General features: G+C 38.9%; 1 protein-coding gene across 4 annotated transcripts in view; it reads left to right on the forward strand.

Annotated features, from left to right (window-relative positions):
• The window catches only part of PDE1A (phosphodiesterase 1A), a 403,386-nt gene that overhangs the window by 320,538 nt on the left and 63,036 nt on the right, over positions 1–19,812 (forward strand). For all 4 annotated transcript variants that reach the window (XM_066280225.1, XM_066280223.1, XM_066280222.1 and 1 more), the window contains 3 exons: positions 10,072–10,197; positions 17,668–17,769; positions 17,877–17,997. In XM_066280225.1, coding sequence (XP_066136322.1) covers positions 10,072–10,197; positions 17,668–17,769; positions 17,877–17,997 — 349 coding nt within the window. The remainder of the gene's footprint in view (positions 1–10,071; positions 10,198–17,667; positions 17,770–17,876; positions 17,998–19,812) is intronic.

Raw genomic sequence — 19,812 nt, forward strand, 5'->3', positions numbered from 1 at the left:
AACCACCATCAGAGCTGCCTGGCCTATGCAGGTTCGCATTTGATTTGGACAGACGGTAATGAAACAATGGAGTCATGAACTGGTGGACCATTACTTTTAATCCTAGCTCGCACCCGGTAGGTGAGAAATACACACAGTGGGAAAACAATTCTCTTTCCATTCAGGGCTCCCAAAGCCACTAACTCATCCGAGTATTCCTAGAATCAAAGGCCCCACCAGCTTTATTCACCTCTATCCCCATCTCCTTCTCTTTGTACTAACTCTGTATAAACTGGCTTCTCCTTCAGCACTCTGCCATCTTGGCTGCCTCCCATCTGCAGTTTTGGTGACAGGATCTGAGCAAGGCACCCTAGTCTGCCTCATTTTATAGTGTAGAAATTAAAGCCTTCAAGCCAATATACAAATAAGGAATTCTCTGATACAAAGGCCATAGAGCCATCCTCAGTGCCCGGGCCAACTTTGCTCCTATGGAGCTTTGGCTGTGGAAGGGGAAGAGAGAGACAGAGAGGAAGGAGAAGGGGAGCGGTGGAGAAGCAGATGGGTGCTTCTCCTGTGTGCCCTGGCCAGGAATTGAACTCGGGACTCCTGCACGCCAGGCCGACGCTCATGCCAAAAAGTTTTAAAGGAGGAGCTAGAAAGCCAATATGGCAGAGACCATATTGTTGTAGAGCAAGAGGCAGTCAATATGGCGGGTGGCTGAAAGAGAAGCCAGTTTGTGCAGAGTTTGTGCAGACAGAAGGAGATGGGAAACAGAGGTGAATAAGGCTGGTGAGGTAGAAACCTTTGATTCTAGGAAACTCGGATAAGGCAGTGGCTTTGGGAGCCCTGAATGGAAAGGGAAGTGTTTTCCTAATGTGTGTATTTCTCGCCTGCTGGGTGCGAGCTAGAATTAAAATGGTAATGGCCAACCAGTTCTTGGCTCCATTATTTCATTACCATCTGTCCAAATCAAACCTGAACCTGCATGGGCCAGGCAGCTGTGATGGCGGCCATGGCTATTGGTTTTACAACCTCTGTTCCCCATCTCCTTCTCTCTACACAAACTGCACAAACTGGCTACTCCTTCAGCACTCCACCATCTTGGCTGCTTCTCCGCTGCAATGCTAATTTTAGGAACTGAGAGAGAATCCCCTGGTCTGCCCCATTTTATAGTGTAGAAATCAAAACCTTTAAGCCAGTGGTTCTCAACCTGTGGGTTGCGACCCAGGTGGGGGTCGAATGACCAAAGCACAGGGGTTGCCTAAAGCCATCGGAAAATACATATTTTATTTAAAAATGTATTGTATAATAAATATGTATTTTCCAATGGCTTTAGGCGACCCCCGTGTTTTGGTTGTTCGACCCCCGCCGGGGTCACGACCCACAGGTTGAGAACCGCTGCTTTAAGCCAATATACAAATAAGGAAGTCTATGATACAAAGCCACTTATCTGAGGCATAAATGAGATTCCTCATAAGAGTGCACCACCCCACGTCATGCAACAGTCAATGGTGTGGGGAAAAGCATAGTTTTGAAAAGATCTTAGTATTAAAAGGGCAGGAAAGGCTTAGTCTTAAAACTAAGCTTTAGGCTTTAATGACTTTTCTGGCTTACAGCCTTTCTGCCACACCCAATGCAAACTATAAGTGAGCAAACATATATATCATATTTACAAACTTAGTTGACCAACAGACATGAATAAGACTGGTGAGGTAGAAACCTTTGATTCTACGAAACTTGGATGTGTCAGTGCCTTTGGGAGCCCTGAATGGAAAGGGAGGTGTTTTTCCATTGTGTGTTTTTCTCGCCCGCTGGGTGCAAGCTAGGATTAAATGTAATGGCCTACCAGTTCTTGGCTCTGTTGTTTTATTACCGTCTGTCCGAATCAAATGCAAAACTGCATGGGCCAGGTGGCTCTGATGGTGGCTGTGGCTACTGGCTTTATAGAGAGGAAGAGGGAGTGAAGGGGGATAATAAAGGGAGAGAAGCAGATGGTTACTTCTTATGTGTTTGCTGACTGGGAACTGAACTCAGGACATATACACGCTGGGTCAATGCTCTACAACTGAGACAACTGACCAGGGCTTTCATTTTTTTTTTCCTTTTTACAAAAGAGAGGAGGGGAGACAGAGAGACAGACTTCCTCATGAGCCCTGACCTGATCCACTCAGTAAGCTGTCTGAGGCCTATGCTCTGCCCATCTGGGACCAGGTTCGCAATGCAACCAAGCTATTTTTAGTGCCTGAACCTGGGCCGATGTGTTCAATCCAGCCATGGTTGTAGAAGAGGAAGAGAGAGAGAGAAGGGCGATGGGAGGGGTAGAGAAGCAACCATCTGCTTATTCTTTGTGCCCTTACTGGGAATCAAACCCGAGCCATTCACATGTTGGGCCAATGCTCTACCACTGAGACAACCAGCCAGGGCCTCATTTATTTTTTAATAGTAATTTCTAACAACTTATTTTTCAGTTATAAGAACTTACTGTTTCGATATGAAGAGCACAGAAACATTTTATAAAATATTAGACACTTTAGAGCTGCAGAGGGACCGTTAAGTGGCTGAGATTCATATTATGGGTCACCCTGTCTAAACCTCACAGCTTAGCAGAAAATGCAAAAATCTCAAGAGGTAAATTGACCTATTTATATGCACACAGTCAGCTGATGTCAGTAGCATGACTGAGAAGCTAAGAGGAACACTCACTCTCAACCCAGCCTTCTTATACAACTCTGCTCCCATGGCCAGAGACAGACATATGATGGTCCCAATCCTTTATAGCAGGGGTCCCCAAACTTTTTACACAGGGAGCCAGTTAACTGTCCCTCAGACCGTTGGAGGACAGGACTATAAAAAGCCCTATGCACAAACCCCTATGCACACTGCACATATCTTATTTTAAACTAAAAAAAACAAACGGGAACAAATACAATATTTAAAATAAAGAGCAAGTAAATTTAAATCAACAAACTGACCAGTATTTCAATGGGAACTATGCTCCTCTCACTGACCACCAATGAAAGAGGTGCCCTTTCTGGAAGTGCGGTGGGGGCCGGATAAATGGCCTCAGGGGGCCGCATGCAGCCTGCAGGCCGTAGTTTGGGGACCCCTGAAATGAATGGGCTTAGAAATCATGGCCCTTTGATGGAGACTGAAGAGGAGTTGAAATTCAAACAATGAAATATTGGGGAAGGTAACTGGTTTATCCTCAGAGCCCCCAGATTGACAGAACATGAAGGGAAAGGGGAAACCCTTAAACTGGTGTGGCTGGGAATGCTTGCAGAGTATAAGTAGTTGTTTTGTTTCTATATGTGTTAAACATCAAAAGAAAGTTAGCTTATGCAGATACCATATTTGCTTATTAAAGGCTCTTCTACATCCACCAAATCCATAATGAGTGGGGTTTTAGTTAAAGACAGCTCATTACTGATCTGGGCCCTGTAGGACAATAGTTTTGGGAACTGGAGAAGGGACCAAGTAATTTGGGATTGATGAATACTTCTTCCTCTTTCAACTTTGAAAAGTGAAAACAATGGGCTGGCCTTCTCCAGCCACAGTGTTAGATGCTTCTAGCTTCCTCCTTTTACCATTCATTTACAATTGAATGAAGAATCCTAATTCACTTGTACTTTTTGTACTTTGGACTGCAGAGGAGGACACTGAGATGGAAAAAAGAAAGAAGAGAAAGAGAAGGAAGAAGAAAAGGAACAGGAAAAAGAGGAATAAGATTTCATTTTTTTCTATTTTTATATTAAATAATATAAAAGGAGGACTTCTCGTATTTTACTTTTTTCTTTTAATTTATCTGCTAGGATCAATTATTTAATGGGTTAATTTTTAAAAACTTGAAGATTCAATGAACAAAACTATTGCATAGTGACCTCAAATGCAACAAAATGACATGCTTTTTAAAACTCTATCACCTTCACATTTTTTCTAGAGAGAAATGGAATTTATGTCACTGATATCAATGATTCTGTTGTATTTTATATTACTCACTGTTACTTGGGTTGAGAATGCTTTTCTAACATGGAAATCTATTTACTGTATAATTCAAAATGATTGAAAAATAATTTAAAACAGTACAAAACTAATTTTAAGTTTAATATATGTTGGGAAGATAAAATGTATTATGCTCACTTTGTTAAAGATAACACAAGGAGGCCGTCGCCCAGGTGATATTAATGTGTTTTGGGGTGGGCAAAAGGCAGGCAGAATCCTTGTAGCCTGGGGCTTGGTTTTGGGATTAAGCCTTTCCTACCCTTTTTGATGTGGGGTGGTATAATCTAATCATGCCTCAGAAAGTGACTTTGTATTAGAGACTTCCCTATTTTGTATATTGGATTAAGGGTTTGGATTTCTACACTATAAAATGGGATGGAGCGGGAGCTTGCGCTCTTTGGTTCCTGGGATGATTAGAGGAGAGAGCAGAGCAGAAGGAGCCCATGTGGAGTAGGCCCGGAGAAGCAGCCAAGATGGCGGAGTGTTGAGTGAGATGCCAGTTTGTACAGAGTTTGTATCTGGGATAAGGAAGGAGATGGGGAACTGAGGAGAATAAGGCTGGGGAGCTAGAAACCTTTGATTTTAGGAAACTCGGATAAGTCAGTGGCTTTGTGAGCACTGAATGTGAGTGGGTTTTGGAGCCCAGTGTGTATTTTTACTTGCCCGCCGGGTGCAAACTAGGATTCAAGACTATGGCCCACCAGTTTGTGGCTCCATTGTTTCTTTACCGACTGTCCGAATCCAATGCGAACCTGCATGTGAATGGCCACGATGGCGGCTGCTGGCTTTACAATATAGATATTATAATTCATGAAATACTTACAAGTATAAATAAATAAAAATAATTTTTTCCCTATGAAAAGAAAATGCTGAGCTACATATTACCATGGATACTGAATGTTGCTTAGAATCTTGTTCTTTTCTTAGCAAAGACCATGTCAAACATTAAGACTGTGTTGTATTCTCAGCATCCTGTTTGATTTATGAGACAAAATTATACATATCTTGCTGCAATTAAATCTAGTTTAAAAACACATATTTTCTTGTTGGTGAAAGGTAAAGACAGTAACATTTAGAGCCATGTCTTTTCATAATCCTGGAAAAACTGCCATGACTAGATTTAAGGCCTTACAAATGATATTTGAGCTGCAAATTATAGTTTTTCCCATAATCTCAGCAAATTTCTGAAGGTACATGGACAAGATTTATTTAATTCTCTCTTAAATAAAAATTGAATGCATGCTTTGCTAGGTCAGTTTTCTTTATACTGAACTATGATTATTGACTAAGTAATTCTTAGGCCATATCGGAAATTATAAAAAGAAAATATATTTAGGTGGTATGTTCTACTAGCTAACTACACGCTATGCTAGTTTTACAAAGTTCTAGAAACAAAAGAAGAAGTAATTATTTTACTTCCTGATAGGTCATTTCCCCTATATAGAGTAATAATACAGCTTGGTTTATTTCAAATGGGTTGCTTGTAACAGGAGCCAGGTTTCTTTAGTTCTTTGTTATATTTGTCCTTATACCTACTCTTTGGTAAACATTCAGTGATAAGATTAGTATTAGGTAATAACTGAGACTCTTTCCACTGAAAAGCCTGAGTCAGTTTTAAGGAGGCAATGTGAGTGTTGACAGAGTATGTATCTACCAGAGTGAGGAAGAGTGAGGGGCCTGGTGTTGGGGAAAGTCATACAATGTGGTTGCACCTTGACTTTCTTTTTGCTATTTTTGCTGCCTACCCTCAACTCGCTCACTTATATAAATGCATTCACCATTTTAATATCTTAAATATGGTGGCTCTGTCTCCATTCTGCACTTTCAAAATGATTTAGCAACCTAAGAAGATAAGGAAGAAGAAGCCAGAGCTCCATGATACAGAGATGAGAATGCTTGGAATATTTCACACCTTATGCTGGAACACTCAATTTAACAATGTAACTGTAAGGCCAGTGGCTGCTGCCATTTTGGCCATGCAGGTTCACATTGGATTTGGGCAGACGGTAAAGAAAGAGTGGAGCCAAAAAAATTGTGGGCCATTCCATTTATTAAAATCTCACACCAGCCAACTAGCAAACAGTCAGGGAAGACTGCTTGCCTCTCATTCGGAGCTCCCAAAGCCCTGATGCATTCTCTGGTTCCTCCTGGAATCAAAGGCCCTCACAATCCTCAGTAGGGCTCCCAAAGCCCCTCAGCACTCTGCATCTGCACTACTGATCCTCTGCAAAAACTGTCTGGGGCAACCAAAACCCCACCTCCAGCAAACATTAGCAAAACAACGGCCTTTTCAAGCAGGAAGATAATATACAATTTACAATCTGCTGCCTCCCCCTTGCAGAGCAAGCACTGCAGCCTTTCACAGACTACACACACGTGACACTGCCCAGGCCAATGCAAAACATAAGCAAGCAAACCTAAAAAACACATTTTACAAACCTGTTTGCCCAGTAGTAATGTAAGAAGCCTATTTGATGATTAAATAATATGAAAATACCAAAAATTGAAAAATAAAAGACTTCATGATTTAAATGATGAATTCATTTAAAAATATAATGGTCCATTATAAATTAGTGGTCAAACATACATTTTAAGTTTTGTTTCACAAATGGTTTTGCTAGTTTAATGCTAGAAAATATAATATTTATCACAACATTAAAAGGGAGGAAAATTATAATCACAAATAAAGCAAATGATTTTCATCATCCCTTCTGCTCTCTGTCCAAAATAATTTTAGTTCCAGAGAATAGAGATCATAACAAACTCTCTGGATGGAGTATAAAGAGGTTGATTTATTCACTGAATAAATGAGAATGTTAGGTATTTTTCCTTCTCTTTGGTATATCCAGATTATCTCTCAGGTATCTGAATTACAAATAAAAAGGAGAGGGCATAAACACATTTAAACTATATTGTTTAATACCAAGACCAAGTGATGTTTATCGCAGTTTCAATATTTGAAAATTAATTAAGGTACTCTATAATGCCAATAGGCTAAAATAAAAAAAAGTCACATGATTATATCAGTAGATGAGGAAAAGGATTTGACAAGATTCAACATCCACTCATGATAAGACTGCTCAATAAAGTAGGAATAGGGAGGAAATTCCTGTGCTTGACAAAGAATATCCACAAAAAACTATAGCTAACCATATACTTAACAGTGAGAAACATGAAGCTTTCCCACTAAGATCTGGAACTAGCCTAAGATATCCCCTATCATTACTGCTTTTCAACATCATTCTGGAAGTGCCTAATTCAATAAGATGCACACACACAAAGAAAACAAAGTATACAAATTGGAAACAAGGAAATAAAACTTGCTTTGTTTGCAGATAACATGACAGTTTATGTAAAAAATTTTAAAGAGTTAAACAAAAAACTCCTGGAACTAATAATCAGTTATAGCAAGATTGCATGATATATGGTTAATAGCTTTTCTATGTGCTAGCAATGAACAAGTAGAATTTAAAATTAAAATCACAATATTATTTATATTAGCACCAAATAGGTATAAATCTAACAAAATATATACAAGATCTATATGGGGAAAACTATAAAACACTGATAAAAGAAAGCAAAAGAACAAAATAAATGGAGAAATATTCTATGCTCATAGATAAGAAGACTGAATATTATCAACATCAGTTCTCAACTTGACCTATTGCTTCGATGAAGTCCCAAACGCCCAGCAAGTTAGCTTATGGATATCAATAAGCAGATTCAAAGTTTATGCAGAGAGGCAAAAGACCCACAATAGCCAACACAGCATTGATAAAGGAACAAAGTTAGAAAATTTACACTATCCAACTTGAAGACTTACAATAAAGCTATAGTAGTGAAGACATGTAGTATTAGCCAAACAACAGACAAGTAGGTCAACAAAACAGAATAGAGAACCCAGAAATAATCTCACATAATACATTCAACTGATCTTTGACAAAGAAGCAAAGGCAACATGATGGAGCAAAGATCATCTCTTCAACAAAGGGTGCTGGAACAACTGGACACCCACATACCAAAAAAAAATGCATCCAGAGACATACGTGACATGCTTCACAAAAATAAACTCAAAATGGATTATCAATCTAAACGTAAAATGCAAAACTATAAAAATCTTAGAAGATAACAGGAGAAAACCTAGACATTGTGGATGTAACAAGGACTTTTTAGATACAACAGCAAAGGCACAATTCATAAAGAAAATGATAAGCTGGACTTCCTTAAAATTAAAAACGTGCTCTGTGAAAAACTCTGTGGGGCAAATAAATTTGTAAAATTTGTGTTATTTGGTTTTGCTCACTTTTATTGTTAAAAATGGTGCTGCCCACATGAATGGCTGTCACCCAGGTGATATGGCTAATTACCTTTATGCTTGGGAAGGGGTTTGCTTATGCTAATGTGTGCTGGAGGAGGGCTTTTGTGCCAAAAAGTTTTAAAAGGAAGAGCTAGGAGGCCATTTTGGCAGAGAGGAGACCAGGTTGTTGAAGGAGAGAGAGGCCACGTGGTTGTGGAGGAGAGAAGCAGGCAAGATGGAGGCTTGCAGAGGGGACTTAGTGAGGCTAATGGAGCCTTTGATTCTAGGAAAACTGGAAAGAATGGGTTACAGTGCCCATGTGTTTGTTTTTACTTGTTGGCTGGTATGAGTCTAGAATAAAGGAAGATGGCCGTCCACCAGTTCTTGGCTCCATTGCTTCATTACCATCTGTCCAAATTAAATAGGAACTTGCACAGGCCAGGTGGCTGTGATGGAGACTGTGGCCACTGGCCCTACACTATCAAAAATATTAAAAGGCAATTCATAGACTGGAAGAAAACACAAAAGATAGTTTGATAATGAACTGCTATTCAAAATATACAAAGAACTCTTAAAATACAAAGTTTGAATAAGAAGACATTCTAAGTTTTAAAGAAAAGGGGATCTTAACAGGTACCTTATCAAAGATGATATACAATTGGCAAATAAGCATATGGAAAGAGACTTCATACCAATTTTTTTTGTCCTCAGTGAAATTCAAATTAAAATACCAATGATAGGTATTTTATTAAGCATTTAATAATAAGCACTTGACAAAAACCAGAACGTGAATGACAACAAGAATGGAGAGACACAGGAACTCGTTATACATTGCTGGTGGGAATACAAAATGGTACAGCCATTTTGGAAACTGGTTTGATGGTTTCTTATAAAACTAAACATACTCTTACCATATGATCCAGCACTCTACTATTTACTCAAAGATTTGAATACTTATGTCCACAGAAAACATGCACACAGATATTTATAACAGCTTTATTCATTCATAACTGTCAAAACGTGGAAGCAAACAAGTTGTCCTTCAGTAGGTGAATGAATAAATACATTGTGGTATGTCCAGACAATGAAACAATCAGCACTGAAAAGAATTGAGCTATCAAGCTAGGGAAAGACATAGAGGAAACCTAAATGCATATTACTAAGTGAAAGAAACAGTATGAATAAGCTATGTACTATATGATTCCAACTATGTGGCATTGTGGAAAGACAAGACTATGGAGACAGTAAAAGAATAAATGGTTGTCAGAGATTAAGGAGATGGGAAGGATGAATTGGCAAAGCATGGAGGATTTCTAGGGCATGGAAATAATTTATATACTATAATATTGGATACATGCCATAATACATTTGTTTAAACCCATAGAATGTACAACACTAAGAGTAAATTCTAATGTAAACTATGGACTCTGGGTGACAATAATGTGTCATTGTAGATTCATCAATTATAACAAATGTACCATTCTAGTGGGAAATGCTGATAATGGGTTCGGTTATGAAGATGTGGGACCAGGGAGTATATGACCTCTGTACCTCCTGCTCCATTTTTCTGTAGACCTAAAATTGCTCTAAAAGTAAAGTGTATTTCTTTTTGTCATACAGTAAAAAAAAAAAAAAACAAAGAAAGGAAACTAAATAGTTTTTCCTTAAAGTTAGGTGGTTGGTTAAAGAGTTTTTACTGAAGAGATGTCTTGTGATTTTGGGATTTGAGCATTTTTATTAGACAGTCATGAAGTCTAAAGAAATCCTGTACTAGGCATTTTCTTTTTAATTCTTAGGTCAGATGTTGCCATTTTGTATAATGATCGATCTGTCCTTGAAAATCACCATGTGAGTGCAGCTTATCGACTTATGCAAGAAGAGGAAATGAATCTTTTGATAAATTTATCCAAAGATGACTGGAGGTGAGTTTAAGGGGAAATCTATAGAAAATTTAATTTTAGGAAAAAGTTCAATTGTGTGACTTAATGTGAAGAAAACAGATGAAAGTTAGTCCTTTACTCATACTACAAACTCAATTCACCTTGACTGGATATCTCTGAAGAGATTAGTATATAGGAGACTTTGTTCAGGAGCTTAATTATTTCCAGACTAATTCAATGTCTATATGCAATATAACCAATCCATAAAATGGTACACCATAAAACAAATAACTAAGATACATAGTTACATAATCTTTGGAATGTAGCTCTATTCAGTTCTAACAATACATGGTCTTACATAAATTCAAAATTTTAATGTCATACTAATTACTTCATATATAACTTTTCTATACTGCTCACAAAAATTAGGGGATATTTAAAAATATGAAGCTATAAAATATCCCCTAATTTTTGTGAGTATATATATATATATATATATATATGCTTTAGCTTTCTTAAAAAACAAAGAATTCACTACTTAAGGAAAACATTACAAATATAACATACTAAAATGGCCAGGTGCAGAAACATGTAAATCTTATATGTTTCTCCAAAGCATCACTCTGCTTTAAAAAAAATTACATGGAATGGTGACACTTGTTGCCACTTAGGGGAAAATAAAAACATGCACCCTTGCACTCAGCATGATTTCGTCCTTTCATCCCTTGGTCATCATCATCTCCTTCCTTTGACTATAGGGTTGCCAGATTTAGTAAATAAAAATAAAGGGCATCCATTTAAATATGAATTTCAGATAAATAGAAATTTTTTAGTGTAAGTAGATCCCTAATATTCTATGGGACCTACTTATACAAACAAATAAATAAATAAAGCCTTCTTGTTAAAAATTAGTTAAAGGGTTGAAAACCTTTCCATTCAAAGGGAAATATACAAGATTTTTGTTGTTTTTTTCCTTTAAATCAAGTTATAAACAGTGGTGGGATTCAGCTGGTTTGCAATGTTTCAGCAGAACTGATAACTAATTTTTGTTGAGTTCAGCGAACTGGTTAAGATGGTACTTGTTTTTATTTAATGACATTTTTAATTACCAAATTAATACTAATGATTATTGAGATTTTTGTGGAAAATGTTTTTAAAAATTCCCAGAACTATGCAATTCCTGCAAGTGTTCAAAGAGCAAAAAATATTATCATAAAAATTTCTGTAAGTTCAGCAGAAGTGGAAAAGGGTTTTTCTTTCCTTTTTTTATTTATTAAGTGAGAGGTCAGGAGGCAAAGATGGTCCCTCATGAGCCAAACTGGGATCCACCCAGCAAGCCCCTTACTAGATAATGCTCTGTCCATCTGGGGCCACTGCTCTGTTGCTCAGCAGCCAAGCTATTTTAGCACCTGAGGCAAGGCCACAGAGGATTGCCGGGGCCAACTTGCTCAAACTATTTGAGCCATGGCTGCAGGAGGAGAAGAGAGAAAGAGAAGGGGTGGGTGGAGAAGCAGATGGTAGCTTCTCCTGTGTGCCCTGACTAGGAATCAAACCTGGGACTTTCACAAGACTGCTGACGCTCTACCGCTGAGCCAACCAGTCAGGGCCAAAAAGGGGTTTTTTTGTGTGTGTTTTTTTTTTTTGTATCTTTCTGAAGCCGGAAACGGGGAGAGACAGTCAGACAGACTCTCACATGTGCCCAACCGGGATCCACCGGCACACCCACCAGGGGGCGACGCTCTGCCCACCAGGGGGCGATGCTCTGCCCCTCCGAGGCGTCGCTTTGCTGCGACCAGAGCCACTCTAGGGCCTGGGGCAGAGGCCAAGGAGCCATCCCCAGCGCCCGGGCCATCTTTGCTCCAATGGAGCCTTGGCTGCGGGAGGGGAAGAGAGAGACAGAGAGGAAGGAGAGGGGGTGGGTGGAGAAGCAAATGGGCACCTCTCCTGTGTGCCCTGGCTGGGAATCGAACCCAGGACCTCTGCACGCCAGGCCAACACTCTACCACTGAGCCAACCAGCCAGGGATAAAAAGGGGTTTTTAAAAAATAAACATAATATGTTCAGAGAAGAGAAATCACCTGTTTATAATATATCAAACACAATGACTATTAGTCTAATCAGGCTACCTCTAAAGGAATGGGATCCTACTCGTACAGTGAAAAGATGGTTAAGGATAAATCACATAGCTGATGATGCTCAGGATAAAAGTGAAGAAAATTGCAAGTGAACATGCCAATCAAGAAGCAATATAAAAATATCTTAAATAACAGTTTTATTGTTTGTAGAGGCCCTGAATAGGAACATAGAGGAGGGACAGAGTTCAGCGCCCTGAGGCAAAAGCCATAGCAGCATCACTAAAAAAAAGTACTGAACATAGTACTGTGCTAAACACAGCACAATAAGGATAGAATTAGCAATTTTGATTAATTAATAGGTGGAATAGATATCTCAAAAGTGAGCTATGGGTCCTGGCCGGCTGGTTCAGCAGTAGAGTGTCAGCTCAACATGTCTATGTCCGGGTTCGATTCCCAGCCAGGGCACACAGGAGAAGTGCTCATCTGCTTCTCCACCCTTCCCCCTCTCCTTTCTGTCTCTCTCTTCCCCTCCTGCTGCCAAGGCTCCATTGGAGCAAAGTTGGCCTGGGCGTCGATGGTGGCCTCCACGGCCTTCGCCTCAGGTGCTAGAATGGCTCCAGTTGCAAAAGAGCAATGCTCCAGATGAGTAGAGCACCGCACTCTGGTGGGCTTACTGGGTGGATCCCGGTTGGGCACATGCGGGAGTCTGTCTCTCTGCCTCCCTGCTTCTCGTTTCAGAAAAATTAAAAAAATAAAAGTGAGCTATTTCTCTTACCATTTTGTCTGCTCTAAAGAAGTTCGCCTTTCTGACTACTTCATTCTTGTCTCTGCTTCTTTTTATGTGTATCAATAAATACCTGTAGGAACTGGCAGTTGGGGTAGTCTTATGCGACCAGTATAGGAGACTGTGAGGCAGTCTCTCCTAGGTCCCTTGGTGTGCTCCATCTGGTCTCCAAGAAGTTATTGTTCAGTAACAATGGTTTTTGTTAGGTATTATTTAATATTTTTTCATTAATATTTTAAAACTCTTTCTTATAACATAATCTAGTTCTGTGTACCTCTTTTACTGTTCTACCTTTCAATATGTCCTTTTTTATACTTAAAATGGTCATCAGGGCAGAGAACCTGTTGTTAAATTATTTGAATCCCACCACTGATTACAAAGAAATGTCCAAGGAAGGTAAGTGAACTAGGGTCAAGAACTGCCTTTAAATTAATTAATTAATTAAAGGTTTAAAATAGCCCTAATTCCTCATGATTACTTTTCCAGATGTTGATGTTCTTTGTTTTCAAGGCTACTTTTGCAACTTAGAAACAGCTATATGATGGGATGTGGGTGGGAAGGTGGTTGGGAGGAGGCATTTTGTTTTAGGAATCAAGATCATGCTATTTATTCTGCAGAAAACAATAGCCCATGAGAGTTTCTAGCCTAGGAAGGTTAGGATGTAATTGTAAAGAGATTTAAACATGACCACTGCTGGCTTACCTGGGAAATAAAAGGGCAAAGGTAGGAGCAGAGAGACAAGTTTAGAGGTACAGTGTGTCCGTAAAGTCATGGTGCACTTTTGACCGGTCACAGGAAAGCAACAAAAGATGATAGAAATGTGAAATCTGCACCAAATAAAAGGAAAACTCTCCCAGTTTCATACCTATTTAGTGCAGTTCGATGTGGGCTCACACACAGATTTTTTAAGGCTCCTTAGTAGCTATCTCATATAGCCTCTACAGACTCGTCACTGACTGATGGCCTACCAGAACGGGGTTTCTCCACCAAACTGCTGGTTTCCTTCAACTGCTTATCCCACCGAGTAATGTTATTCGTATGTGGTGGCACTTCATTATAAATGTGCCGATATTCACATTGCACTTTGGTCACAGATTCGAATTTAGCGAGCCACAGAACACACTGAACTTTCCTCTGTACCGTCCACATCTCGACTGGCATGGCCATGGGCTGCTCTGCTGTATTCACGGCGTTACGTCATCATCTGCACATGCACACATGCTGCCACATCATCCTGCAGAAACTGGGAGGGTTTTCCTTTTATTTGGTGCAGATTTCACATTTCTATCATCTTCTGTTGCTTTCCTGTGACTGGTCAAAAGTGCACCATGACTTTACGGACACACTGTATTTCTTTCTTTTTTTTTTTCCACACTGTATTTTTAAAGGTCTGAGACTTACTTTTTACATGTTAGAGTGTTTACTTCTTCAGCAATGATTGCCTTTCTGCAAAGGTAACATTCACATTATTATCATTACTTTGAATTAACTTTTTCTTTCTCAAAGTTGATTCTGTTGCTATTTTCCTATTACACAATGTTTTTTAACATCTTTTAATATTTTATTCTAATAATTTATTTGTATTTTAAAAAATTTCTTTACAGTAACTTCTCAGTCACCCTACTGAAATATTTTTATAGAATTGTTTTTTCAACAAATACTATATATATCATATAGATTGTAGAATTTAATAGATTCAACACTGTTTCCAAACAGCTATAATTTTGCTGGTATAAACTTAACATTTTACCAAGAATTTAAATATGGGTGTTTTAAGGATTTGTAAGTTTTCTGTTTGCATATCTGTTTATTTCTTAATGTACCTTTCGTAACCACAAATGCAATAATAGCAAAATTTTGGTAACAAAAATTCATAAATAAAGTAACATTCTCATTCCTTAGTTTGATATATCAGTTGATTATTGATAATATCTAGCATTTACTGATCAGTTATCTGCAAAACAAAATATCTTTATTGGATTTATAGATTTTATAAAACTTTAGCCTTATATTTCCTTAGTTAACATAAATATGTTCTGTTAGTTGCTATTGTAATATGGGTCTCTTCAGAATTTCAGAGAAGAATATATAATTGAGAGTAATTTTATCATTTTTAATAGTTTCCTTTCCTTTCATATCTGGCTAAAAGGATTCTAAGCTAGCATGACTCCCATCTAAAAATTCAATTGAACTGAGCACCCACAATTTTCAGCAAGAACCTCCAACAAGATTGTTTTTAAAAACAAAGAATTTGATCATACCATTTTCAGATAGCTTACTCTACAGACCACACCACACAATTATTCATATGAAAAATATTACAATAAAAACAGTATAAGAATAGCTTCTGTTTCCCACACTCAAAACTATAAACCTGCTTTTGCCTCACCCTGTATTTTACCTATCTGTTCTGAGCAGGCAATGAATTGTGGAACAGGTAAGCTTTAGCTGTGGCAACTTACTTCATACTTACTGTGAAAATAAGTTATTCAAGTTTGTGATATGGTCACCATATTTACAGTGTCTTGGTTAAAATTTCAGTAGTACTAGTAGCTCTGTCTATGACACATAGGGTCAGGGTCCAAAAAGCATAAGCAGAAAAACCTCACTTTAGAGTCTTGATTTTTCTGGGATATTAAAATAGAACGTTGGCACAGTGGAGTGATCCAAGTGTCAGATTTGGGAGTGGGAACTCTTTTTTTTTTTTTTGTACTTTTCTGAAGCTGGAAACGGGGAGAGACAGCCAGACAGACTCCCGCATGCGCCCGACCGGGATCCACCCGGCACGCCCACCAGGGGCCACGCTCTGCCCACCAGGGGGCGATGCTCTGCCCCTCCGGGGCGTCGCTCTGCCGCGACCAGAGCCACTCCAGCGCCTGGGGCAGAGGCCAAGGAGCCATCCCCAGCGCCCGGGCCATCTTTGCTCCAATGGAGCCTCGGCTGCGGGAGGGGAAGAGAGAGACAGAGAGGAAGGAGGGGGGGTGGAGAAGCAAATGGGCGCTTCTCCTGTGTGCCCTGGCCCGGAATCGAACCCGGGTCCCCTGCACGCCAGGCCGACGCTCGACCGCTGAGCCAACCGGCCAGGGCCTCTTCTTTTCTTTTTTTTTTTTTTTTTTTTTTACAGAGACAGAGAGAGAGTCAGAGAGAGGGATAGACAGACAGGAATGAAGAGAGATGAGAAGCATCAATCATCAGTTTTTTGTTGTGACACCTAGTTGTTCATTGATTGCTTTCTCATATGTGCCTTGACCATGGGGCCTTCAGCAGACTGAGTAACCCCTTGCTCAAGCCAGCAACCTTGGGTCCAAGCTGGTGAGCTTTGCTCAAACCAGATGATCCTGCACTCAAGCTAGCAACCTCAGGGTCTCGAACCTTGGTTTTTCGCATCCCAGTCCAATGCTCTATCCATTGCGCCACCGCCTGGTCAGGCTAGATGGGAACTCTTGTAGTTGAATCTTATCTGTGCTATGTCCTACCTATGCGATGAGTCAAGGACTCAATCTTCTCTGGTAGAAACTGGTAGAAAACAATAATACCCCCTCACAAAGGTTGTTATGAAGATTAAAGGTCTTTGCATATACGTGGACAAAGCACCAGAACACTGCTGGACTGAAACACTGCATAAGTGTTACTGGAGGAACACCAGAATCAAGGCAGGACTCCCCTGGAAATATCTGGAAATAGGATTCTTCTGTGGTGCCACAGAAAAAAAAATTCCGGGACACATGTATAAGAGGATTTTAAGTGACAGTGGCAAGATTCATTAGAGTGAAAAGACATAGTACAGCCTCAGAGGAACAGAAAGCTGGCGGGCTATAGTAGCTACTGCTTCGAGGTCTTTGCTAAGCCTCCATTATTTTCTGGGGCCCAGAAAAGAGCAGGCTTTCTTTCAAACGACCCAACTTTTTTTCCTGGCTTTTCCCACGACTGTGCTGGTGTTTTCCCCTATCCAGTCTGTTTTCTGGGTCTTCTGGGGTTTTGTGCCCTTATCTTAGCTGATACTTTTCTCCGACTTTCCTAGGTTGGATTCCTCCCTTTTGTCGTAGTAAAAGGAATTTCATTTGTAGTTTCTCCCTTCTGTGCCTCCTTTAATCCCACAGGACAGTGCCAGTTGCTCCCTCGGGTGCCTGAAACTGCCTTTCCTGCGCACTGAGATGCCCTGAGTGACTGTGAAACTGTCCTTCCCAGTTCATTTGGCTTAATCAGATATCTGGCTCCCTTCTCTTTCGTTAGTATCATTAGTAACTAACTGCCTACTGTAACAGTGATAGTGATGATTTTGTGAATAGCACGTACTGCATTTAGAATAGTTTTCCTCTAAAATTGGTTAGGATCCTTTCAGAATGAAAAACAATTGTTAGGATTTATGATTGGACGAGGACTGCAGGTGTAGAAGAAGGCAGCCAGTTCTTTAAGGGGAGATGTTAAACGGCATCATTCCCAAGTCACTCCCTTGGCAGCCCCCTAAATCCTTACATGTTAAAAGGTAAAATAATGTAGACTTTTGTAAGCATTGTTACATTTTAAACATAGCTTCTTTTGTGTCCATGTCCATGAAGGAAAATAAAATGCAATCAGTGATGTTTAAAGAAATGTTCCTCTTAAGAACAATAAAGGGCCAAATGAACCTTTTTCCTTTTGATGACTCCACAGGGATCTTCGGAATCTAGTAATAGAAATGGTTCTGTCTACAGACATGTCTGGTCACTTCCAGCAAATTAAAAACATAAGAAACGGTTTGCAGCAGCCGGAAGGGTAGGTTATTCTCTTTTGTGATGTTAAACTTCCATGGGCTTGGACTCAGAAAGAACTATAGTTGGTTACTTTGTTCTGATAATTTGAGTATGTCCTTGGATTGACAGGATCGACAGAGCCAAAACCATGTCCCTGATTCTCCATGCAGCGGACATCAGCCACCCAGCCAAGTGCTGGCAGTTGCACCACCGGTGGACCATGGCCCTGATGGAGGAGTTTTTCCGACAGGTGCTTCTTTCACACTCTGTGCAAATCTTTTTGAAAATAGTGACTTATGCATATTGATGAATACATTTCTGTACAGAAAAGGTGACTCTTTATCAACTAATTATACATTCTTAGGCCTTCAGGCAAAATTTATTAATCATTCAGAGAAATGTATTTTTTAAAAACCTACATAGTACAATATATGTGTTAAAGAGAGTCAAGTCTTGAATCTCAGATGTTACTCTCAAGAAAATAATGAAAAGAAAGAAAAAAACTGAAAGAATAAATTAGAGTTGTTTTCTACTATTAAGAGGTAAATGCTAGAGGAGAGATAGTACACAACTGTCATCATAAAAAGGGGAAAGTGTAACACTTTTGTATACATCTTATTGGAAGTTAGTTATGTATGCATAGCTGCAAGGGATGCTGTGAAATAAAGTTTTTAGTTGTGTGGACCCATGCCTACATTGAAAACAAATCTGTTGTTATATAAAAAACAAGCCTGGATATGGACACAGTGAATGGCCAGTGGTCTTTGCTACAAGTATGCACTTTTTAAAATAGTGTTTCTGTTCTGTTTCCACTCCCCCCTGGATGTTATACTATAATTATGATGAGAACCATCTGGAATCAGTATCAGCTCCCACAAGTTAAGGGCTGTCTTCCACAAGACTGGCTCTACTTCAGATGCCAGCCTCATGTGTGTCCCCAGAGAATATTGAGAAAAAAAAATTTTAAGACCTATATAAACTGAGTGATATATTTCAATGTAAATAGATTGAAAAACTCAATATTGCCAAAAATTCAATTCTACCAAAATTGACTAATATACTTGGCATAATACTCACCAAAAAATATAATAGGTTTCCTTGTACCAGTTGTAAGAAAAGTTAATAATAATATATACATGGAAATGGTAGAATCTGAAATAGCCAAAAAAAAAAAAAAATGAAAATGACCAAGAAAATTGGAGAACTTACACTTCCTTGTTATATGACTTAGTATAAAGCGACAGTAACCAAAGCAGTGTGTTTTTGACATAAAGGCTAGGACAATAGATCAATAAAATAAAATAGCAATTCCAGAAATAGTCCCATAATTATTATATATGGTGATTTGATTTTCTACAAAAGCATCAAAACGTTTAAATGGAAAAAGTAAAGTCCATAAGTGGCAATGGAACAACACTTATTAAATGTGAGGGAGAGAAGGAACCCTGTGCCCTACCTATACCATATATAAAAATTAATATAAAAATGACTATAGGCTTAATGCAAAACCTAAAACTATAAAGTTTCTAGAGGAGAATGTCTCTCTAATATTGAGGATAGGCAAATATTTCTTAGAGAAGATACATAAAGTAGTACATATAAAAAAAGTGGTAATGTAGGCAAAATTCAAAACTTCTGCTCTTTCAAAAAAAGAAAAAAGCATTAAAAAATCTTTGCCATTAAGAAAAAACAAGCCATAGAGCGAGAGAAACAAATACTTGCATTACAAATATCTTTCCAAGAGCTTGCTCCCTGATTGTATAAAGACTGTAGATCAATAATAAAAAGAAAGCTCGCCAAATTAAATTGGATACCTCAAAAATACCTCAAATTGGATACCTCAAATTAAATTGGATACCTCAAAACAGGTAATATGTATATAAAGTATGCTCAATATCATTACTTATCAAAGAATTATAAATTAAAACCACTATGAGGTACCAGTACATCTTCACCAGAATGGCTAGAAGTAAAAAGGGCTGACAACGTGAGGTATTAAGTGGAACAATGGCAAGTGTCGGGCATTGCTGGCAGGAGTATAAATCATTAAAGCCTACTGTGAAAC

This window comes from Saccopteryx bilineata, chromosome 5 (assembly GCF_036850765.1).
Source record: "Saccopteryx bilineata isolate mSacBil1 chromosome 5, mSacBil1_pri_phased_curated, whole genome shotgun sequence".
Taxonomy (NCBI): domain Eukaryota; kingdom Metazoa; phylum Chordata; class Mammalia; order Chiroptera; family Emballonuridae; genus Saccopteryx; species Saccopteryx bilineata.